The sequence below is a fragment of the Ascaphus truei genome, chromosome 14 (genome assembly GCF_040206685.1).
Source record: "Ascaphus truei isolate aAscTru1 chromosome 14, aAscTru1.hap1, whole genome shotgun sequence".
NCBI lineage: Eukaryota > Metazoa > Chordata > Amphibia > Anura > Ascaphidae > Ascaphus > Ascaphus truei.
The window spans coordinates 28,242,514-28,268,349 of NC_134496.1; the positions used below are offsets into that span (position 1 = coordinate 28,242,514).

Consider the following 25,836-nt stretch of genomic DNA (forward strand, 5'->3'; position numbering starts at 1 on the left):
CAAATACTATTGGGCTTTTTTCTCCAAATGTGTGTAAAATTCACCATTCACCATACACTATAAATAAATCAGCATAGTAATATAAGATAATATTGACTGCAGTTTTTTCTCCCTCTCCCCATCCTCTCACTGACCCTCTCACTGATACGAAGGGGGTAAAAAGAAGACATCCTTGAGAAGAACGCAAGAGTCGGGATGGTGCATAGCGAGAAATTAGGGCTGAGATGTAAGGAGGGACAGAAGAGTGTAAAGCTTTAAAAGTGAGGAGAAGAATGGAGTGTGAGATGCGGGATTTGATCGGAAGCCAGGAGAGGGATTTCAGGAGGGGAGATGCTGAGACAGATCTAGGAAAGAGTAGAGTGATTCTGGCAGCAGCGTTTAGGATAGATTGTAGGGGAGACAGGTGAGAGGCAGGAAGGCCGGACAGCAGGAGGTTACAGTAATCAAGACGGTGTAATATGGTGTAATAGCTCAGAGAGATCTGACCACGACAGTGGTCATGGAAAATATCTTCAAATTGTAGTCTCTGCATTCTTTCTGTGAATTACGCCCCCTTATGAAGTGTGAAGAACCCAACAATGTAGCTGTCCGATATCTGCTCCTCCAAGCCCTTTCATTTCCTCATTTTGGTGCTAAATTTGGCAGCGCGTGGATCTGTCATCGGTATATATAATCATGCAAAAGGGGAACCTTTGAAACGGAGCTGTCATCCTTTTCAGGAAAACATCCCACTTCAATGTTCACTGAAGACAGTTGTCATTTCTAAAGGATCGTCGAAATTCAGCCGTTGACCTAATAGCCACTGGTGGGAAATCAACATTTGGACACCGTTCCCATCACTCCGAATTTTTCCAGAAAGGTGCATATCCCTCTTATTATTATGATGCTTCGGCCCAGATGCACTAAGCGCTGTTAAATCAGTGCAAATAATGTCAGGTTAGCTAAATTAGTAATAGACGTTATGTTCTCACTTCCCTGACTTGAATGCATATCCACAAAGGTAATTTATGTGCGAGAGAGAGCTGCACCTGTGCACAAAAAGGACGACACCTAAGATGCCTGCTAGTTTAAGTCCTTTAAATATACTTTGCATAGCCATATTAGCATATGTCCAAGGTATCTGAGTTGTAGTCCTTTTTGTCCACAGGTGTCTGGGCATGTTGTGTTTGGGGAGGTTTATATAGCATTTAGGTCGGACTTTAACAAAGAAGAGCCTCTCCCCTCCTTTTGTACTCTCTGTCTCTGTCTCCTCTCCATCTATCTCTGTCTCCCTCCATGTCTACCTCCCCTCCTCTCCTCTCTGTCTATCTCCCTCCCCTCCTCTCCGTCTATCTCTGTCTCCCTCCTCTCTGTCTACCTCTGTCTCCCTCCTCTCCTCGCTGTCTATCTCTGTCTCCCTCCTCTCCTCTCCTCTCTGTATATCTCTGTCTCCCTCCCCTCCTCTCCGTCTCCCTCCAATAGATTTCAGAAGATAAATGACGTAGATAATATTTTTGCAGAGCTTTTAAAAATGTCCAGAACCGTGATTTGTTTTTGTTTTTTTATCTTAAGAATCAGCCCTGATCACTGAATTATTGCAGAACGTGACGTTACCAAAAACTATAACAGGCGTTCTGTTCCCTGCGTTAACCGGGTCTCCTCACAGCGAATTATATGCAAAAACAATGGCAGTTCTACATCTCATTAGCATAGGCTTACCGCCGCATTATTGTAGCATAATATTGTGACGTTATGCCAGCCTTGGCGTTACTCTGATCCCGACCTCGAAATAGGTATTTTGCTGAAGTGGAGAGTCGGAAATAATGCTATTAGTTAAATCATACCTAACTGATGGTGTGCTCGTTATCCAACCCCTATAAAACCTGTATTTAGTCTTTGGATGGAAGTAACGCCAGGTTTAGGTATGACCTACAGTATCTAATGTGGACAAAAGATCAAGCGCAAATACTGTATTAAAGACAAAGTACAATATATGAGAAAAGACAGCAGGAGGTATAAATACTGTCCTGTAATGGGTGCAGCTCCTGCGATGGATTCAATCCAGATCGATAGAGGCAAATAATTGGGTGGCACTCACATCCAGGTAGGTGTATACTGTATATTAAAAAAAGAACACAATAGTGCAATAGAGTATGCAAATAGGGGGACATTCCCAAACAGAACACAGATGTAGTCCTACTCACATTTAATATGAGTAGTTAAAGCCTTGAGGTTTATTAAGAGTAACCAACTTGGGTTGCAGATCACCAGGAGGATATGGAGGAGATATCCAATATATGGAAGAGAGGAGACACGATATAGTGCAGATTGCTTTATAAAAAGTAAATATTAAAAAATCAGTAGCACCCACAAACAATAGATGGGTTTTGGGCATTGGGACCACGCTGGGTCACGCAGCGAGGGGAAATCCAACACTCCTTCCTCAGGAGAAACCTCGTGACGGCCGTCCACAGCAGTTCCCCGGATCGAAGGAGTCAATCCTGGGTGGGCATTCCCTCACAGAACACCAAAGTCCAGCACACCACCTACGTCCGCAGCTCTGTGGACGGCCGCCACGAGGTTTATCCTGAGGAAGGAGTGTTGGATTTCCCCTCGCTGCGTGACCCAGCGTAGTCCCAATGCCCAAAACCCATCTATTGTTTGAGGGTGCTACTGATTTTTTAATATTTACTATATCGTGTCTCCTCTCTTCCATATATTGGATATCTCCTCCATATCCTCCTGGTGATCTGCAACCCAAGTTGGTTACTCTTAACAAACCTCAAGGCTTTAACTACTCATATTAAATGTGAGTAGGACTACATCTGTGTTCTGTTTGGGAATGTCCTCCTATTTGCATACTCTATGGCACTATTGTGTTCTTTCTTTTTTAATATATACACCTACCTGGATGTGAGTGTGCACCCGCTTATTTGCCTCTATGACCTATCTCGGGGTGGCAAACTTTTTTCCCTGCGCCCACCTGCCGGCTGTCACCTCACCCCCGTGCCCCCCTTCACCCCCGCGCCCCCTCACCCTCACTTACACCGGCTTCGGCGTCATGACATCACGTTGCTGTAGCAACGTGATGTCACATGACCTCGCTGCGTCATTTGACTCCGCATTGCCATGGCGATGTGTGTGGAGCCAAAGTAAGTAAAGGTTTACAGAGGCCCTGCAGCTCTCCCGGCACTTAATTTAAGTGCCTTTGGGATGCACGCGGGGCCCCGCAGGCAGTCTCGCACCCCCCTGGGGGTTGCACCCCCAAGTTTGCGCACCGCTGACCTATCTAATGTAACGTTAAGTCCCCATGTTAACCTTCAAGGACTCTAACGCATAAGAGATAATGTACTGTCTCATGTCGGTCACTGTGTATCCTTCTGCCCGTCCTTAATTCTGAAATTCCCCTCTCTCCCCGCAGACATGTGTGTGGGGAAATGTTCCCGCTGTGTAGGCCTTTGCCTTGTGATTCTGTCTCTCCTATCCATCACTGTGAACCTGTTCCTGCTCTTCCCAAACCTTGATGTCTCATACATGCAGAAGAACCTCATCAGCTGTCAGGCCAGGAGGATGCCCGGGATATGGACAGGGGGACTCATGGTGAGCCCAAAATATTCTAAGGCCTAAGGGGGAAATTCTATATACTCGGAAGTGCCAGTCTGGGCCGTTTTCATCTGGAAATCTCTATTTCAATTTGATGGGGATTTCCGTCCACAAATATTCCAACCAGCTGCTACATAGTATTTAGAATCACCCCCTAAGAGTCAGTGGGAAAAACTAGAGAGATCTAAATCTACAGTCCCAGAGGATATAGTATTGAACATAAGAATTGCCGGCAGGGAGATAGTCCAAATGGACAATAAAGTCTAACATTTTGGCCCTTACTCTGTAAGTTCCGATCTGGCAGTATCCCATTGACTTCAATGTAATGTACCTTCAAGTAGCTTCCCCACTATTGATGCCAGGCTTACAGGTCTGTAATTCCCCGGTTGTGATCTAGCTCCCTTTTTAAATATAGGCACCACATCTGCTTTACGCCAATTTTGTGGTACTGAGCCTGTGAACATGGAGTCCTTGAATATTAAATGTAATGGTTTGGTTATTGAACTTAACTCCTTAAGAACTCTTGGATGTATGCCATCGGGGTCTGGTGCCTTATTTACTTCAATTTTATCTTTCTGTGCAATGTCGCCAAATCAGTGGTATTGGGGGTGACAGAATAAGGGCACTTGTGTCTAACAATGCCGACACTGAAGAATTCTGGGAGAGCACAAGCATCAATGGGAAGCAAGATCTCCCTGGTTTATTCTCCCAGTTCCCAAAAGCAGGCACAGGCTAAGATTGTAGGATGGTCTTCTGCATCTTACAAATAGCCATTTAAGCATTCTGCATGGGTACGTCTAAACCTCTACACCTATGTAAATAGGATGGGCCAAGGTAACGCTCAATTACATTACTTTGTTATTTTTAAATTGTTACTGCACCATTATGAAGATGTATTTCCTCATGTTTGTAAGGTTTCCATGTACGGATAACCTTACTCATAACAGTGCATAAAGATTACAATAATCTGCGCACAGAATGCAGCTTAATATATATAATAATAATACATTATTGTGAACAATTTGCAATCCAAATAAAGTTGTGAATTAAAAGTGCACTTATAAAGATTTAAGGGAACACAATGTTGTGTTCCTAAATGTGAAATAAATAAATTGAGATGAAAATAAGATACAAAAAACCTTTAACATCCGTGGAGAGTCTGCAGCCTGTCAGAGTGGGTGGCTCAACATCACACAGAGAACATGCAAAAAAGAGAAAACACAGCGCACGACTCTCATAGTGTAGTAAAGTAATTATACTGTGACAATATTAAAGTGTAAATGATTGCGCGTACAAGATAAATGAATCATAAAAGCAGGACATGTTTAGGGTACTTGTTACCACTCTGGAGATTGATGACTTGCTTCGTGAGGATCCCTCAGATACACTCCTTCTGGTCCGGGCAGGAAACTTAACCCCAGTTGCAGCAAGAGTATCCAATCACGTTAGTGTAGCAAAGTCCGTTACGTAGTACCCATAGGGTTACAATGAAGACAACAATGGAGCAAACCTCTCCTACACCGCTAGACCCACTTCAGCTTGGAACCGTCAGTCAGCCACAGACCTCCACCCTGTAGCGATTGTGGATCAGGGTAATGACATCACCTCAGCGCGTCGCAAGTCCGCAGCAGCCAATTCAATAATAAGAAAAACAAGCAGGGTCCCGTAAGCAGCATGTACAAGGTCAAAAGCACGGTGATAATTGCAGGAGAGTGTCCAGTATACAGCAAAACAATCCTACGCGTTTCGTAGCTAACTACTTCATCAGGGGTTTAAGAATGACTAGGCTAACAAAATATATACCCATTACTGACACAGCAATTGGTGGGTAAAAAAGACACCAATTAACCTATCATTGCTTAGGGCACGTAGCTGGCACAGGTGCAGTCCTAACTAGCAAACATTTGCACAATACAAAAACCTCATAAAAACATGCATCGACATTCTTTATTACACAGAATAAGTTTGAAAATAAATACAAATGTTTAATAAGCATTATGGCCTCTGTAAAAGGAGAAAAACAATATTAGTACATGTTTGTAATTACATAATAACAGAAATTAGATAAAAACCTAAAACAAGATATGGGGTAAGGATATCAAATTAATTATAAAATATAAATATATAAAAAGAAGGTAATTACCAATGGAGACAAAAACATCAAAGTCTTAAAATAAATAAAAATGCCTTAGGAATTGTGGTGAAGACTTTTAATATAGTCCTATTCAAGTTAATAAAGTGACCATACATCAAGCTCTTCATTCAAACCCCTAGGGGCCAATGTTTTAAATTGGTAAATCCAAAAAGTTTCTTGTTTAGAAAGAGCCTTTAATCTGTCACCCCCACGTCTGATGGGGTGCCCTACCTGAATACCTTGGTACTTCATTAAATTAGAGTCACTCTGATGATGTGATTTAAAATGGCGAGGAACACTAGGCTTATCAATACCCAATCTTATATTTCTTGCATGTTCGCCCACATATTGGAGGCCGCAGGGGCATTCCGACATGTAAACAACGTATGAAGTTTTGCAAGAGATACAGACCTCTATACTACACAATATGTCGGGGAACTCAAAGTTCTATTGGATGAAGCATTTAAACTTACGATTCTGAATAAAAATGGATGTCATTTTTTATTAATTGAGAATCCCAGAATCCCTATTTTTTACCACCTCCCTAAAATTCACAAACCCTTTTTAACCCCCCAGGTAGACCAATAGTGTCTGGAATACAATCCATCATGCCCAATCTATCTCAATATGTGGATCATTTCCTTCAGAAGTATGTGAGTGCACTCCCGTCTTTTTTAAAAGACACGACATCAGTTTTAAATATTTTTATCAGATATAAAATGGAGAAGCACGTATAGATGGGTGACAATTGTTGTCACTTCACTATACGCACATATACCACATACTCTGGGATTGGATGTGGTGGATTCTTATTTCAAGAACGACGACACATTAAATTCTCTTAAAGGAGATTTTGTTTTAAAATCCATCAAGTCTATCCTTAATCACAATGATTTTTTATTCCTTTCCCAGTTCTATGTGCAGGTTTGTGGAACAGCTATGGGGGCTCGTTTTGCCCCCAGTTACGCAAACCTGTACATGGGTTTCTGGGAACAGGAATGTATCTGGTCCCAAAATCCTTTCTCCTCGCACATCATAGTATGGCGGAGATTTATAGATGATATCATCTGCATCTGGGATGGTGATGAGGGATCTTTAGAGCCATTTTTTCAATATCTTGGTCAGAACCGATTTAACCTGAAGTTTACTTATGTAACTAATGCCTCGACAATAGATTATGACAATAGATTATTTGGATTTGCACTTGAAGATTGGCCCTGAGGGTAATATAACAACCAGGACTTCTTCAAGGAAGTTGATACAACAATCTGTTATTAGCAACCAGTAACCACAAGAGGTCATGGATTGACAATATACCATTGGGTCAATTCATGCGCCTCAAAAGGAATTGTGGACTGGATGCTGACTTTAGAGTGCAATCCGATCTTTTGTTTGACAAATTTATTGCAAGAGGCTACAATAAGGATTTGCTGTCCAAGGCCCGGACTAAAGTGAAGGGAATGGATAGGCAATCATTATTGGTTAATAAGGTTAAAAAACAAAACTTCACCAACTCTGATGATACCGTTATTAAAATACCATTTATTACTCATTTTAACTCAGGAAGTAAGGAGATTCAGGCAATTATAAATAAATATTGGACTGTATTAATGAATGATCCGGTCCTAGGTCCACATTTAAACACTAAACCAAGTTTTATTTATAGGAAAGCTAAAAACGTAAAAAAATAGTTTAGCTCCAAGTGACATAGGACCGAGCGTCACAAAAAAAGCGGATAAAACTTGGCTAACCTCCAACCCCGTGGGCAATTTTAGCTGTGGCAATTGTAGGGCGTGCGGTCTTATACATAGTAACAGGAAATTTGTAACATCAAATGTCACTACAGATAAACATCTTATAGACTAGTCGGATCGTTCTTAAGTTTAGCATAAAACACTATGGGCCTCATGCAGAGAGCAGCGCTAACAGGGAAAGCGGCATGTATTGGCGAAATCTGCCTTTAGAAAGGCAGAAAATGGGGAGTTTTAAAAAAAGCGCCATTTTTTTTCTCAGAATCTCGCCGCGCGGCTGGAGAGAACAGAAATCTCTCCAGTCTTGAAAACGGCCGTATGCAGAGAGCAGCGAACGCCATCTAGTGGCTGTTCGCGGCAAAAAAATGGCGCGATTTTCAACATTTTTCCTCTCCACCAAGCAGCTGGAGCTCCGCGGCCGGTGGAGGAGAAAAAAAAAAAATCGATTTCTTTCCCACTAGTTTCAACAGCGCTCATAGCGCTGTTTGAAACTCTCCATATGCAGAAAGGATTGTAAATGCAGTTTTATGCCCTTTCTGCATATGGAGAAAAAAACTCTCCAATAAAGCTAAAAAAAATCCCCCTCTCCAATTCTAAATAGCGCTGCTCTCTGCATGAGGCCCTATATCGTTAAGAAGTCTTAATGCTTCTTGTTCATAAACTTCTCTATTTTGTAAAACAACTCCAGCCCCCTTATCAGCTTGTCTGATAATTAAATCACTATTACCTTGAAGATAACATAACATAGCATAACAGTGCAGCTACTCACTGCCCCTGACGTGTGCGTGTGTGTATATATATATATATATATATATATATATATATATATATATATATATATAATATATATACATATATATATACATACATACATACATATACACATATACAATCTTAAAAGGGAACCTTGCACTCTATCTCTAGAGGAACGTGTGTGACTTGTGTATTACAGTATGCCTGTGCTCACATTAAGTGAAACTTTGACCCTTAATGAAAAGATAATTCAGAAGCTTCAGACAACTCAAAGAAGTATGGAGCGATGCATGCTGAGAGTTACCCAAAGAGACATGAAAAAGAATGAATGGGCTAGAAACCAAACAAAAGTCTGTGTCGACATAACAAGGGGGAAGAAGTTAAAATGTCAGTGGGCCGCACATATCACAAGAAGAAATGACCATCGTTGGACGGGGATAGTACTCAACTGGATGCCAAAGGATATCAAAAGACCAGGACGATGACTAGAAGTAATATGGGAGGATGAAATCAGAAAATGTGTTTGACACGTGGAGAAGAGAGGCTTGTAACCGCAGTATCTGGAAGAGCATTGGGGAGGTTTTCATCAAGCAGTGGATTGACATGGACTGGAAATTATGATATATCTATATAGTGCTCATAAGTTGCATTGTCTGACACTCTCATTTCACTCACTATCTTAGGTTTTCCTGGCTGGGGTACAAATCACATTAGCCGGATTTAAAATGAGAATCTTGTCCTGCTGTGGACCTCGCTGTGATGTAAGTGACAGAATTCTGATACTTCTGTATAATGGGGGTTTAAAGCTTTTCTATGTCTACTAACCATAGAATCCTGAACAGAAAAGCAATGCATCGCAATCCCTGGCAGTTACAAGTACTGCAGCAACACATTACAGAGTTTGTATACAGACATTGTACATGGTGTTTATAATGTAACAGTTTCACACATTTCCAGAATAACCTTTAACAAATAATTTCAATATTTATCCTTTATATATTTATCCCTTTTTAAGTAAAAAAAACCTCAAACAAACCCCACTATTTGTAACCCTTATTGAGTGATAAATAATAACACAATACAACCCCCAAAAGAGATGCAGCTCTTTATATACAGGCTTTCCTATCCGTTCTTGGAATCGGCTCTTGACTTTATTACGCACAATCTTGCCGGAGTATATATACAAAAATAAATATAACACAACAATATAGTGTAATACAAAGGAAAAGTGTCTTGTGATATGTTACATAGTTACATAGTAGATGAGGTTGAAAAAAGACATACGTCCATCAAGTTCAACCTGTGCTAAATTTAGACGACAGATACTTGATCCTACAGTATATTTGTACTTACAGTATATTAATCCAGAGGAAGGCAAACAAAAAACCCCAGTGAAATGTCATCTAATGATATCTCATAAGGGGAAAAATCAATCAGATTACTTCCTGGATCAACATTTTTCCATGTTTACTTATTAGGTATATCCCTGCATCCTTTCTAAAAAATATGTCCAACCTTTTTTAACATATCTTTTGTATCTTCCATCACAGTTTCCATGGGTAATGAATTCCACATGTTAACTGTCCTTACTGTAAAGAACCCTTTCCTTTATTGCTGGTGAAATCTCCTTTCCTCCAACTTTCCGGGATGACCCTGTGTCCTTTGTATTGCCCTTGGGATGAATAGTTCTTTTGAAAGCTCCTTATACTGTCCCCGAATATATTTGTATATAGTTATTATATCCCCTCTTAGACGCCTCTTGTCTAATGTAAATAAATCTAATTTAGCTAGCATCTCCTCATAAATTAGTACCGATCCCCATTATTAATTTGGTGGATCTTCTCTGCACTCTCTCTAGTTCCATAATGTCTTTTCTAAGGAGTAGTGCCAAAAATTGGATTCCATATTCAAGGTGTGGTCTTACTAATGCTTTATAAAGGGGCATAAATTATGTTTACTTCCCTTCCATCTATTGCCCGTTTGATGCAAGATAAGATCTTGTTTGCCTTTGCAGCTACTGCATGACTTTGGGCACTATTGCTAAGCCTGCTCTCTACAAGCACTCCTAAATCCTTCTCCATCAAGGATTCCCCTAATTTATCCCCATTTAATTTGTAAGTCGCCTGTTTATTCTTGTTTCCCAAATGCATAACCTTATATGAATCTGTATTAAACCTCATCTGCCATTTACCTGTCCAAGTTTCCAGTCTCTCCAAGTCCTTCTGGAGAGAAATTAGATCCTGCTCTGATTCTATTACCTTACACAATTTAGTGTCATCAGCAAAGATGGAGATTTTGCTCTCTATACCAACCTCAAGGTCATTAATAAACAAGTTTTTTTAAAAAAGGGCTCCCAGTACCGATCCCTGAGGTACTCCACTCACAACTTTAGCCCAACCTTAAAAAGCTCAATTTATATCAACTCTCTGTTGTCTGTCCTTCAATCAGTTTTCAATCCAGGTGCATATATTATTACTAAGTCCAATTTGCTTTATTTTGTACACCAACCTCTTGTGTGGAACAATATCAAAAGCCTTTGCAAAATCTAAGTAGACCACATCAACTGCATTACCCTCGTCTAAATTCCTACTTTCCTCCTCAAAGAAACTAATAAGGTTAGTTTGGCATAATCTATCCTTCATAAATCCATGCTGACTATTACTAATAAATTTGTTTTCCATTAGGTATTCCTGAATATTATCCTGTATTAAACCTTCAAGTAGCTTCCCCACTATTGATGTCAGGCTTACAGGTCTGTAATTCCCCATTTGTGATTTAGCTCCCTTTTTAAATATAGGCACTACATCTGCTTTACGCCAATCTTGTGGTACTGAGCCTGTGGAAACAGAGTCCTTGAATATTAAATGTAATGGTTTGGCTATTACTGAACTTAACTCCTTGAGAACTCTTGGATGTATGCAACCAGGGCCAGGTGCCTTATTTACTTCATTTTTATCAAGCCGCCTATGAACTTCCTCCTCAGTTAACCAATTGTTCATTAATATGGAGGATGTGGCTTCCTGCTGCGGCACTACTATTGCAATTGATTCTTCCCTGGTAAACACAGAGGCAAAGAATGTGCTTAATACTTCTGCTATTTCCTTATCTCCAATAATCTGCCCGCCCACCTCACACTGAAAGTATATTCTTTTCTATTTTTTTTTTGTTATTAAGGCACTTAAAGAACTTTTTAGGGTTGACCTTACTTTCTATTGCAATCCTTTTCTCACTATCCATTTTTGCTCATTTGATTGCCCTTTTGCAACTTTTGTTATATTCCTTATAATTCTGATACAATGTCTCTGTCCCTTCTGACTTTAAGAATCTAAATGCCTGCCTCTTCTTATCCATTTCCTCCTCTACCTGTTTATTTAGCCACATTCGGTTAAACTTATTTCTTTTATATTTATTACCCAAGAGTATACACTGATATGTGTGCTTTTCTAACAATGTTTTAAAGACTGCCCATTTATCTTCTACATTTTTCCCTGCAAAAACATAATCCCAATTTATACTTTGTAGATTAGTCTTCAGTTTATTAAAATCTGCCTTTCTAAAGTTTAAAGCCTTTATTTAACCCAAGTAATCTGTTTTTTGTTAATTTATTTAAAATGAGACCATGTTACGATCACTGTTACCCAAATGTTCCTAGACTTGAATATTTGTTATTACTTCTACATTATTTGATATTACCAAATCCAGTATTGCACCCCCTCTTGGTTGGTTCCTCAATAATTTGGGTCATGTAATTGTCTTTAAGCACCCCCAAAAACCTGTTTCATTTAGTTGTAATGCTAATCTCATTGCCCCAATCTGTCGGGATAATTAAAATCACCCATTATGCAAACATGACCTCGTTTTGATGCCTTCCCGTTTACAAAAGTATTTTAGCTTCCTCTATCTCAGATATTTGGTGGTTATAGCATATCCCTACAAACATTTTCTTTGTACTTTTACCTCCACTGCTAATTTCTATCCACAAGGTCTCTACATTTTCATCATTACCTTCATAAACATCTTCCCTTATAATAGGTTTTAGATCTGGTTTGACATATAAACATACTCCACCTCCTCTTCTATTTTCTTGATCCTTCAGAAAAAATTAACTGCCCAGTCATGAGTTTCATCCAACCATGTTTCAGTAATACCTATGATATCACATTGCTCCCTTGTAGCTATTAATTCAAGCTCCCTTATTTTATCTGTCAGGCTTCTTGCATTAGCAAGCGTGTATTTAAGTTTTTTTCAGTCTGTACTAGTATCTTACCTGCTCCTGCCTTTCTACTCCAATTGGATTTAGTCTTTAGAAGTTTTCTAGTATTATCTGTATTTAATATGGGTGTCCCTCCCTGCTTCCCAAACTCCCACTTGCCCCCATTCTACCTCCATGCTCCCTTGCTATTTCCCCATCTATTCAATTTTGTTCGTTATCTGTTTCTTGTCCCCTCCCCTCCATCCTAGTTTAAAATCTCCTCCAACCTTTTTAACATTCTTCCCCTTGCAAAGAAAAATCCCTCTCCATTGAGGTACAATCCGTCCATACCATAAAGATTGGACCTCTCAGAAAAGGACACCCAGTGCTCTAAAAACCAAAAACTCTCCTACACCACTTTTTTAGCCATGCATTAACCTCCCTAATCTCAGACTGTCTATTCATATGCACTCACATGTACAATGTGATATTTAGGCTCATGAATGATGTATTGGATTTCTTTCTGGGTCAATCTTCAAAAATGTAATGAAAGAAGAGAAAATGTAGCATAATACTGTTTACCTAAATAGTGATGATCAAAAGGGTAAAATACACTCACAAACGATGAGGATTAAAATGAGCCTTCAATGTTCCCAGTGTCACTCGCACTGTGCCACTGCCTCAAAGACGTTGTCCGTCAATGGTGATGTCTCCGACACGCCTGTGTACTGCACGTCTCCTCCGAATACCACTACCGGGATCAAAAGGCTTGCATCAACATCACCAAGTATGGTGTCCTTGAGGTCACAAGATTAACTCCCTCTGCCCTACGCGTTTTGCAAAGCTATAGGCTTCATCAGGGGTTACTGAAAGCAGTCTCCCCAACATCACAAAGCTTTATAGACAACAGAATCTATTTGACAATGCAAAGCACCATACAACAAACTCAATGGCTACATAACAATAGGTATCTAAAAACCTTTTAACATTCACTGTAAGGATATAAAAAAAAAGTCCAGTAATTCTAATAAAACAAAGAAAAAAATCAACTGAAAAACAGGAAGAAAAATACAGATGAAGCGTTTATTTGTGATAAAAGGTAATCCCTACAGTTCTTTAAAAGCTTCTAAATATTTATTTTATACATACATATCATCATATTTAAAAATGGGGGGATTTCTTTATCATTACATAAAACCTAAATAGATAAATTACCCATTGTTTATTCAAATTAATAATAATAAAATATTTATATTCAACTCTAAATCGAGACAGAATCTACAAAAAAAAAAAATTTGTTTATTTATATCAATGGGTAATTTGGCAAATTTGGGTTTTATTCAGGCGGTCCTTGCTTTCCGACCTTTCCATTTTCGAAGGTCAGCATATCCGATGCTTTATAATGCATACCAATTGGGCAGTTTCCCGACACCAAAGCGCCTTCTCCGAGGCCCACGGACTCTCATATCCGACTCTTTATAATACAAACCAATGCGCAGAAAATGGGTTTCACTTTACGATGATTCGCTATCCGACGCTATTTACGATAACACATTGTGTGAAATAACCGAGGACCGTTTGTATATGGATTATCACACTCTATTGTTGTGTTATATATATTTATTTTATATTTATATATACTCTGGAGAGATCGCGCCTTATAAAGTCAAGAAATATTTATTCTTGCCTTTTTTTTCTTGTCTTATTTATTCCAAATTTTTAGGGGAATTACATAACATTGTTTTAATTTCAGCCTGAGCGAGAGAAACAAAATCTTGAATGTTTAATACACCTCCACCCAGTCCGTGTTGAAGTGTATTATCCAAAAAGCAACCTCACACCCTCATTACCAGGGACAGAGGCAGGTCACGGCAGTCTTCTGCTACTCCTGCCATTTTCACATCTCATGTGAGACTTCAGACACTATTTGATCCTTGGTTTTCTTTTGTGTGTAGAATTTAGCCTTATGTCTGTCCCAAGCATGTTGGAATTCCCTTACGGTATTAGCCACTACCACCTCTGCTGGGAGGCGATTCCATGAATCCACCACCCTTTCTGTGAAAAAGGACTTCCTCACATTCCCCCTTAGCTGCCACCCTCCAGCGGCAGAGAATGACCTCTTGTTCTAGCTCTCCCCTTTCTTTGAAATAGGCTGCCCTCTTGTACTGTTAAATCCCTTTATATACGGTATGTGAAAGTCTTGCACACAAACAGGAACGTGAACAGAAATAATAAGGAGGAACATGGAAACATAATACAAAATATCCTTAGCACTTCTGCCGTAGGGGTGTCACTCTCTGGCAGTATAGGGGTTAACCTATTTAACACATCACTGCTGATGTATGTGCATTCATGTTTTTCCCCTCTGTCTTCCACCCTAGATGCTGCTCTCTGTGGTCTGCTCCTGTTTGGCTTCGGCTGGAGCAGCTATTTGCTTCTTCATCAGTTCAGCCGGCTTGGTGAACGGCCCGTTCTGCTTGTACAAAGTGAATGGGCCGGACGGGATTTCAAAAGAAAAGTGGGGTTATCCCTTCACCACGCCTGATCCTCAAGTCTTCAACAGCAGGTGCGTTTTATACGAGCCATGTCCTGTTTCTATACGTTCACCCTGACTATTTTTTTTTTTTACTTCAATGGGGTCTCACTGTTTTCAATGAATATGCCATGTTTGGGGTCTGGAACCTTTAAATCTCACTTATTTCAGTCCTTGCGGGTTTGTCACTAAGTTAGCCGTGGATAAAAGCCTCAAATGTCAGACTGGCTGGGGAGATAAATCCCTGTTTTTGTGACGTTCTTCAGTCAGTAATTCCTAATTTTGAGTCATCAAAATTAGGACTTTAATACACTATCCCTTTCTACACCAACATAAACTCATAGGGGGGGACCACATGCACGCTGGGTACTACACACAGAAACTCTCAGGAGGGGACCACACGCACGCTGGGTACTACACACAGAAACTCCCAGGGGGGGACCACATGCACGCTGGGTACTACACACAGAAACTCCCAGGGGGGGACCACATGCACGCTGGGTACTACACACAGAAACTCTCAGGGGGACCACACGCACGCTGGGTACTACACACAGAAATTCCCAGGGGGGACCACATGCACGCTGGGTACTATACACAGAAACTCCCAGGAGGGGACCACATGCACGCTGGGTACTACACACAGAAACTCTCAGGAGGGGACCACACACACGCTGGGTACTACACACAGAAACTCCCAGGAGGGGACCACATGCACGCTGGGTACTACACACAGAAACTCTCAGGAGGGGACCACACGCACGCTGGGTACTACACACAGAAACTCCCAGGGGGGGACCACATGCACGCTGGGTACTACACACAGAAACTCCCAGGGGGGGACCACATGCACGCTGGGTACTACACACAGAAACTCTCAGGGGGACCACACGCACGCTGGGTACTACACACAGAAATTCCCAGGGGGGACCACATGCACGCTGGGTACTATACACAGAAACTCCCAGGAGGGGACCACATGCACGCTGGGTACTACACACAGAAACTCTCAGGAGGGGACCACACACACGCTGGGTACTACACACAGAAACTCCCAGGAGGGGACCACATGCACGCTGGGTACTACACACAGAAACTCCCAGGAGGGGACCACACGCACGCTGGGTACTACATACATAAACTCTCAGGAGGGGACCACACGCACGCTGGGTACTACACACCGAAACTCCCAAGAGGGGACCACGCGCACGCTGGGTACTACACACCAAAACTCCCAGGGGGGACCACATGCACGCTGGGTACTACACACAGAAACTCTCAGGAGGGGACCACACGCACGCTGGGTACTACACACCGAAACTCCCAGGAGGGGACCACACGCACGCAGGGTACTACACACAGAAACTCTCAGGAGGGGACAACACGCACGCTGGGTACTACACACAGAAACTCCCAGGGGGGGACCACACGCACGCTGGGTACTACACACAGAAACTCTCAGGAGGGGACCACACGCACGCTGGGTACTACACACAGAAACTCCCATGGGGGGACCACACGCACACTGGGTACTACACACAGAAACTCCCAGGGGGGGACCACATGCACGCTGGGTACTACACACAGAGACTCCCAGGGGGGGACCACACACATGCTGGTTACTACACACAGAAACTCTCAGGAGGGGACCACACGCACGCTGGGTACTACACACAGAAACTCTCAGGGGGGACCACATGCACACTGGGTACTACACACAGAAACTCCAGGGGGGACCACACGGACGCTGGGTACTACACACAGAAACTCCAGGGGGGACCACACGCACGCTGGGTACTACACACAGAAACTCTCAGGGGGGGACCACACGCACGCTGGGTACTACACACAGAAACTCTCAGGAGGGGACCACATGCACGCTGGGTACTACACACATAAACTCCCAGGGGGGACCACATGCACACTGGGTCCTACACACAGAAACTCCCAGGAGGGGACCACATGCACGCTGGGTACTACACACATAAACTCTCAGGAGGGGACCACATGCACGCTGGGTACTACACACAGAAACTCCCAGGGGGGACCACACGCACACTGGGTATTACACACAGAAACTTTCAGGAGGAGACCACATGCACACTGGGTACTACACACAGAAACAACCAGGGGGGACCACACGCACGCTGGGTACTACACACAGAAACTCTCAGGAGGGGACCACACGCACACTGGATACTACACACAGAAACTCTCAGGAGGGGACCACATGCACGCTGAATACTACACACAGAAACTCCCAGGGGGGACCACATGCACACTGGGTACTACATACATAAACTCTCAGGAGGGGACCACACGCACGCTGGGTACTACACACCGAAACTCCCAGGAGGGGACCACACGCACGCTGGGTACTACACACAGAAACTCTCAGGAGGGGACTACACGCACGCTGGGTACTACACACATAAACTCCCAGGGGGGGACCACATGCATGCTGGGTACTACACACATAAACTCCCAGGAGGGGACCACACGCACGCTGGGTACTACACACAGAAACTCTCAGGGGGGACCACACGCACACTGGGTACTACACACAGAAACTCCCAGGGGGGACCACACGCACACTGGGTACTACACACAGAAACTCCCAGGGGGCACCACACGCACACTGGGTACTACACACAGACACTCTCAGGAGGGGACAACACGCACGCTGGGTACTACACACAGAAACTCCCAGGGGGGGACCACACGCACGCTGGGTACTACACACAGAAACTCCTAGGGGGGACCAAATGCATGCTGGGTACTACACACAGAAACTCCCAGGGGGGGACCACACGCACGCTGGGTAGTACACACAGAAACTCCCAGGAGGGGACCACATGCACGCTGGGTACTACACACAGAAACTCCCAGGGGGGACCACACGCACGCTGGTTACTACACACAGAAACTCTCAGGAGGGGACCACACGCACGCTGGGTACTACACACAGAAACTCTCAGGAGGGACCACATGCACGCTGGATACTACACACAGAAACTCCAGGGGGGACCACACGCACGCTGGGTACTACACACAGAAACTCCAGAGGGGACCACACGCACGCTGGGTATTACACACAGAAACTCTCAGGCGGGGACCACACGCACGCTGGGTACTACACACAGAAACTCTCAGGGGGGGACCACATGCCCGCTGGGTACTACACACAGAAACTCCCAGGGGGGGACCACATGCACGCTGGGTACTACACACAGAAACTCCCAGGGGGGACCACACGCACGCTGGGTACTACACACAGAAACTCCCAGGGGGGACCACACGCACGCTGGGTACTACACACAGAAACTCCAGGGGGACCACACGCACGCTGGGTACTACACACAGAAACTCCAGGGGGGACCACACGCACGCTGGGTACTACACACAGAAACTCTCAGGGGGGGATCACACGCACGCTGGGTACTACACACAGAAACTCTCAGGGGGGACCACATGCACACTGGGTACTACACACAGAAACTCCAGGGGGGACCACACGCACGCTGGGTACTACACACAGAAACTCTCAGGGGGGACCACATGCACACTGGGTACTACACACAGAAACTCCAGGGGGGACCACACGCACGCTGGGTACTACACACTGAAACTCCAGGGGGGACCACACGCACGCTGGGTACTACACACAGAAACTTTCAGGGGGGGACCACATGCACGCTGGGTACTACACACATAAACTCCCAGGGGGGACCACATGCACACTGGGTACTACACACAGAAACTCTCAGGAGGGGACCACACGCACGCTGGGTACTACACACAGAAACTCTCAGGAGGGACCACATGCACGCTGGATACTACACACACAAACTCCAGGGGGGACCACACGCACGCTGGGTACTACACACAGAAACTCCAGAGGGGACCACACGCACGCTGGGTACTACACACAGAAACTCTCAGGTGGGGACCACACGCACGCTGGGTACTACACACAGAAACTCTCAGGGGGGGACCACATGCCCGCTGGGTACTACACACAGAAACTCCCAGGGGGGGACCACATGCACACTGGGTACTACACACAGAAACTCCCAGGGGGGACCACACGCACGCTGGGTACTACACACAGAAACTCCCAGGGGGGACCACACGCACGCTGGGTACTACACACAGAAACTCCAGGGGGACCACACGCACGCTGGGTACTACACACAGAAACTCCAGGGGGGACCACACGCACGCTGGGTACTACACACAGAAACTCTCAGGGGGGATCACACGCACGCTGGGTACTACACACAGAAACTCTCAGGAGGGACCACATGCACGCTGGATACTACACACACAAACTCCAGGGGGGACCACACGCACGCTGGGTACTACACACAGAAACTCCAGAGGGGACCACACGCACGCTGGGTACTACACACAGAAACTCTCAGGTGGGGACCACACGCACGCTGGGTACTACACACAGAAACTCTCAGGGGGGGACCACATGCCCGCTGGGTACTACACACAGAAACTCCCAGGGGGGGACCACATGCACACTGGGTACTACACACAGAAACTCCCAGGGGGGACCACACGCACGCTGGGTACTACACACAGAAACTCCCAGGGGGGACCACACGCACGCTGGGTACTACACACAGAAACTCCAGGGGGACCACACGCACGCTGGGTACTACACACAGAAACTCCAGGGGGGACCACACGCACGCTGGGTACTACACACAGAAACTCTCAGGGGGGACCACATGCACACTGGGTACTACACACAGAAACTCCAGGGGGGACCACACGCACTCTGGGTACTACACACAGAAACTCTCAGGGGGGACCACATGCACACTGGGTACTACACACAGAAACTCCAGGGGGGACCACACACACGCTGGGTACTACACACAGAAACTCCAGGGGGGACCACACGCACGCTGGGTACTACACACAGAAACTCTCAGGAGGGGACCACATGCACGCTGGGTACTACACACATAAACTCCCAGTGGGGACCACATGCACACTGGGTACTACACACAGAAACTCTCAGGAGGGGACCACACGCACACTGGGTACTACACACAGAAACTCTCAGGAGGGGACCACATGCACGCTGGGTACTACACACATAAACTCCCAGGGGGGACCACATGCACACTGGGTACTACACACCGAAACTCCCAGGAGGGGACCACATGCACGCTGGGTACTACACACATAAACTCTCAGGAGGGGACCACATGCACGCTGGGTACTACACACAGAAACTCCCAGGGGGGACCACACGCACACTGGATACTACACACAGAAACTCTCAGGAGGGGACCACATGCACGCTGGGTACTACACACAGAAACTCCCAGGGGGGACCACACGCACGCTGGGTACTACACACAGAAACTCTCAGGAGGGGACCACACGCATACTGGATACTACACAGGAACTCTCAGGAGGGGACCACATGCACGCTGGGTACTACACACAGAAACTCCCAGGGGGGACCACATGCACACTGGGTACTACATACATAAACTCTCAGGAGGGGACCACACGCACGCTGGGTACTACACACCGAAACTCCCAGGAGGGGACCACACGCACGCTGGGTACTACACACAGAAACTCTCAGGAGGGGACCACACGCACGCTGGGTACTACACACAGAAACTCTCAGGAGGGGACCACACGCACGCTGGGTACTACACACAGAAACTCCCAGGGGGGGACCACACGCATGCTGGGTACTACACACACACTGGGTACTACACACAGACACTCTCAGGAGGGGACAACACGCACGCTGGGTATTACACATAGAAACTCCCAGGGGGGACCACACGCACGCTGGGTACTACACACAGAAACTCCTAGGGGGGACCAAACGCATGCTGGGTACTACACACAGAAACTCTCAGGGGGGGACCACACGCACGCTGGGTACTACACACAGAAACTCCCAGGGGGGGACCACATGCACGCTGGGTACTACACACAGAAACTCCAGGGGGGACCACACGCACGCTGGGTACTACACACAGAAACTCCAGGGGGGACCACACGCACGCTGGGTACTACACACAGAAACTCTCAGGCGGGGACCACACGCACGCTGGGTACTACACACAGAAACTCTCAGGGGGGGACCACATGCACGCTGGGTACTACACACAGAAACTCCCAGGGGGGGACCACATGCACGCTGGGTACTACACACAGAAACTCCCAGGGGGGACCACACGCACGCTGGGTACTACACACAGAAACTCCCAGGGGGACCACACGCACGCTGGGTACTACACACAGAAACTCTCAGGGGGGGACCACACGCACGCTGGGTACTACACACAGAAACTCCCAGGGGGGACCACACGCATGCTGGGTACTACACACAGAAATTCCCAGGAGGTGACCACACGCATGCTGGGTACTACACACAGAAACTCTCAGGAGGGGACCACACGCACACTGGGTACTACACACAGAAACTCTCAGGAGGGGACCACATGCACGCTGGGTACTACACACATAAACTCCCAGGGGGGACCACATGCACACTGGGTACTACACACAGAAACTCCCAGGAGAGGACCACATGCACGCTGGGTACTACACACATAAACTCTCAGGAGGGGACCACATGCACGCTGGGTACTACACACAGAAACTCCCAGGGGGGACCACACGCACACTGGGTATTACACACAGAAACTTTCAGGAGGAGACCACACGCACACTGGATACTACACACAGAAACTCTCAGGAGGGGACCACATGCACGCTGGGTACTACACACAGAAACTCCCAGGGGGGACCACATGCACACTGGGTACTACATACATAAACTCTCAGGAGGGGACCACACGCACACTGGGTACTTCACACCGAAACTCCCAGTAGGGGACCACACGCACGCTGGGTACTACACACAGAAACTCTCAGGAGGGGACCACACGCACGCTGGGTACTACACACAGAAACTCTCAGGAGGGGACCACACGCACGCTGGGTACTACACACAGAAACTCCCAGGGGGGGACCACACGCATGCTGGGTACTACACACATAAACTCCCAGGAGGGGACCACACGCACGCTGGGTACTACACACAGAAACTCTCAGGGGGGACCATACGCACACTGGCTACTACACACAGACACTCTCAGGAGGGGACAACACGCACGCTGGGTACTACACACAGAAACTCCCAGGGGGGACCACACGCACGATGGGTACTACACACAGAAACTCCTAGGGGGGACCAAACGCATGCTGGGTACTACACACAGAAACTCCCAGGGGGGGACCACACGCATGCTGGGTACTACACACAGAAACTCCCAGGGGGGGACCACATGCACGCTGGGTACTACACACAGAAACTCCCAGGGGGGACCACACGCACGCCGGGTACTACACACAGAAACTCTCAGGAGGGGACCACACGCACGCTGGGTACTACACACAGAAACTCTCAGGAGGGACCACATGCACGCTGGGTACTACACACAGAAACTCTCAGGGGGGGACCACATGCACGCTAGGTACTACACACAGAAACTCCCAAGGGGGGACCACATGCATGCTGGGTACTACACACAGAAACTCCCAGGGGGGACCACACGCACGCTGGGTACTACACACAGAAACTCCCAGGGGGGACCACACGCACGCTGGGTACTACACACAGAAACTCTCAGGAGGGGACCACACGTACGCTGGGTACTACACACAGAAACTCCCAGGGGGGACCACACGCACGCTGGGTACTACACACAGAAACTCTCAGGAGGGGACCACACGCACACTGGGTACTACACACAGAAACTCTCAGGAGGGGACCACATGCACGCTGGGTACTACACACATAAACTCCCAGGGGGGACCACATGCACACTGGGTACTACACACAGAAACTCCCAGGTGGGGACCACATGCATGCTGGGTACTACACACATAAACTCTCAGGAGGGGACCACATGCACGCTGGGTACTACACACAGAAACTCCCAGGGGGGACCACACGCACACTGGGTATTACACACAGAAACTTTCAGGAGGAGACCACATGCACACTGGGTACTACACACAGAAACTCCCAGGGGGGACCACACGCACGCTGGGTACTACACACAGAAACTCTCAGGAGGGGACCACATGCACGCTGGGTACTACACACAGAAACTCCCAGGGGGGACCACATGCACACTGGGTACTACATACATAAACTCTCAGGAGGGGACCACACGCACGCTGGGTACTACACACAGAAACTCTCAGGAGGGGACCACACGCACGCTGGGTACTACACACAGAAACTCTCAGGAGGGACCACATGCACGCTGGATACTACACACAGAAACTCCAGGGGGGACCACACGCACGCTGGGTACTACACACAGAAACTCCAGGGGGGACCACACGCACGCTGGGTACTACACACAGAAACTCTCAGGCGGGGACCACACGCACGCTGGGTACTACACACAGAATCTCTCAGGGGGGGACCACATGCACGCTGGGTACTACACACAGAAACTCCCAGGGGGGGACCACATGCACGCTGGGTACTACACACAGAAACTCCCAGGGGGGACCACACGCACGCTGGGTACTACACACAGAAACTCCCAGGGGGGACCACACGCACGCTGGGTACTACACACAGAAACTCCCAGGGGGGGACCACACGCACACTGGGTACTACACACAGAAACTCCCAGGGGGGACCACACGCACGCTGGGTACTACATACAGAAACTCCCAGGGGGGGACCACACGCACGCCGGGTACTACACACAGAAACTCTCAGGAGGGGACCACACGCACGCCGGGTACTACACACAGAAACTCTCAGGAGGGGACCACACGCACGCTGGGTACTACACACAGAAACTCTCAGGAGGGGACCACACGCACGCCGGGTACTACACACAGAAACTCTCAGGAGGGGACCACACGCACGCCGGGTACTACACACAGAAACTCTCAGGAGGGGACCACACGCACGCTGGGTACTACACACAGAAACTCCCAGGGGGGACCACATGCGCGCTGGGTACTACACACAGAAACTCCCAGGGGGGGACCACACGCACGCCGGGTACTACACACAGAAACTCTCAGGAGGGGACCAAACGCACGCTGGGTACTACACACAGAAACTCCCAGGGGGGACCACATGCACGCTGGGTACTACACACAGAAACTCTCAGGGGGGGACCACATGCACGCTGGGTACTACACACAGAAACTCCAAGGGGGGGACCACACGCACACTGGGTACTACATACAGAAACTCTCAGGAGGGGACCACACGCACGCTGGGTACTACACACAGAAACTCCCATTGAAGTCAGCAAGTGGTTATGTGCATTTTTGCCCTGATCAGCACTATTGCAGTTTAATGAATAACCCCCCTGCCGATCTTGTTCCTTCTTGTTAATCCCCAGTGCTCACAATTACCTGTTAGACGTGCCTCTCTGGAGCTCTGTCTGCATTGAGCCCCCGCACATTGTCCCCTGGAATGTCGGCTTTTACACTTCGCTCTGTCTGATCAGTATGCTGCAGATCCTGCTTTCCCTGATCCAGTTCATTAATGCCCTTCTCGGGGTGGTAGGAGGACACTGTGACCCCAGAAAGGTAGGTGTGCAGCCTAACATCTCTGCCTCTGACTTCCAGCAGGACCTCGTAACCCTGACGTGTTTAAATTAACTTCTGTGCACCTTGGGAGTTTGGTTAGCATCTACTCAGGCGCGTCTCCTCTGGAATCAGTAAGGCTGCGCTTATAGTGCCGGCGACACGACGTCGCGGCAAAACAAATGCATTGCCGACGCAGCGACGGATTGGTCGCGATCGCTGGAAGTCATCTCTATTTGATTTTCCAGCGACCGTCGCCTGACTGTCGCGTTGCCGGCGCTATAAGCGCAGCCTAACACTGCCTTTTAGCACCATCAGCACTTTTCTATTAAATAAGTGTCAGGAGGATGAGAAGCAGGGGGTCCCCAGATCTGAAAGTTGCTATTTTTAGCTATTTGGACCGAATGGTTTCCTCGTACTTATCGCTGAAGGTAGCGCATTCCTGTCCCCTCCTGGGGAAACAAAATGGCAGTTTCAATCTCCCATGTTACGAGGTCCCAATAGGAAGCCGCAATGTCATCCGTCACAGCTTCCTATTGGCTGCCAGGATGCGTAAGATGTAAATACCCGGAAGTACCGGCGCTAATTTTTCCGGTAAGTGTCACGTTTCAGATATTGAATCAGTTTAAGATGTTACAACAGTGCGCTGTCCAGTTACCACGTGGCTATGTTATTACCTGACCATAAAGTATTATTAAAACAAATCTCATTTTTAACTTTGTAGCCTGGATCTCCAGAGGCGTAGACACAATTTCAGAGGCGCAGGTGTCGAAGATCTTTCATCAATATCATATTAACGATTTCCTCACGATGCAGCGATGAGACGGAAATATATCGTGTTCAAACGATCCTCGACAACGTGGATGAGTTACTATGCCGCAGGGACCTTGTAGCAGCCACACCAGTGTTGGACGTCTCTGGAACTCTGGATACACAACGTAAATATAAACCCACAGGAGACTGGAAAGCGGCAGCAGCGTTGAATCTCTCACTCCCCGGAGCAGCCACTGGTACGAGGCCCCAATAATGTCGCAGATAGATACTCTTTCCTATTAGCTATAATCAATCAATTGCCAATATGGATACCTATATACTTAGTCCACTAGGAGTTTGTTGAAGGAGTTAGAAGTCAGTCTAATCTAATGTTTCTAAAGGCTCAGCAATAAATTATTCAACTAGGCTTTGTTTCAGTATAGAATTTATTCTGCTTCTGTCAGGCAGGGAAACCTCAGGATGGAAACAACTGTTACAAAGAAATACTGTATAT

At 46.5% G+C, this 25,836-nt stretch overlaps 1 protein-coding gene across 1 annotated transcript; it reads left to right on the forward strand.

Moving 5' to 3' along the window:
• Positions 1-724: 724 nt before the first annotated feature.
• On the forward strand, positions 725-25,552 carry TM4SF19 (transmembrane 4 L six family member 19). The gene is made up of 6 exons (XM_075569412.1): positions 725-859; positions 3,401-3,579; positions 8,904-8,981; positions 14,794-14,978; positions 24,383-24,572; positions 25,526-25,552. The coding sequence occupies exons 2-6, from the start codon at positions 3,403-3,405 to the stop codon at positions 25,550-25,552; spliced, it is 657 nt and encodes a 218-aa protein (XP_075425527.1). The 5' UTR covers positions 725-859; positions 3,401-3,402.
• The last annotated feature ends 284 nt before the right edge of the window (positions 25,553-25,836 follow it).

Excerpts from the sequence above, each read along its gene's own strand:
- TM4SF19 (XM_075569412.1), top strand. The coding sequence starts at position 3,403 with ATGTGTGTGGGGAAATGTTCCCGCTGTGTAGGCCTTTGCCTTGTGATT. Across the intron at positions 8,982-14,793 it reads GCTGTGGACCTCGCTGTGAT|ATGCTGCTCTCTGTGGTCTG; the intron begins GTAAGTGACAGA and ends CTTCCACCCTAG. Across the intron at positions 24,573-25,525 it reads GACACTGTGACCCCAGAAAG|GAGACTGGAAAGCGGCAGCA; the intron begins GTAGGTGTGCAG and ends ATAAACCCACAG.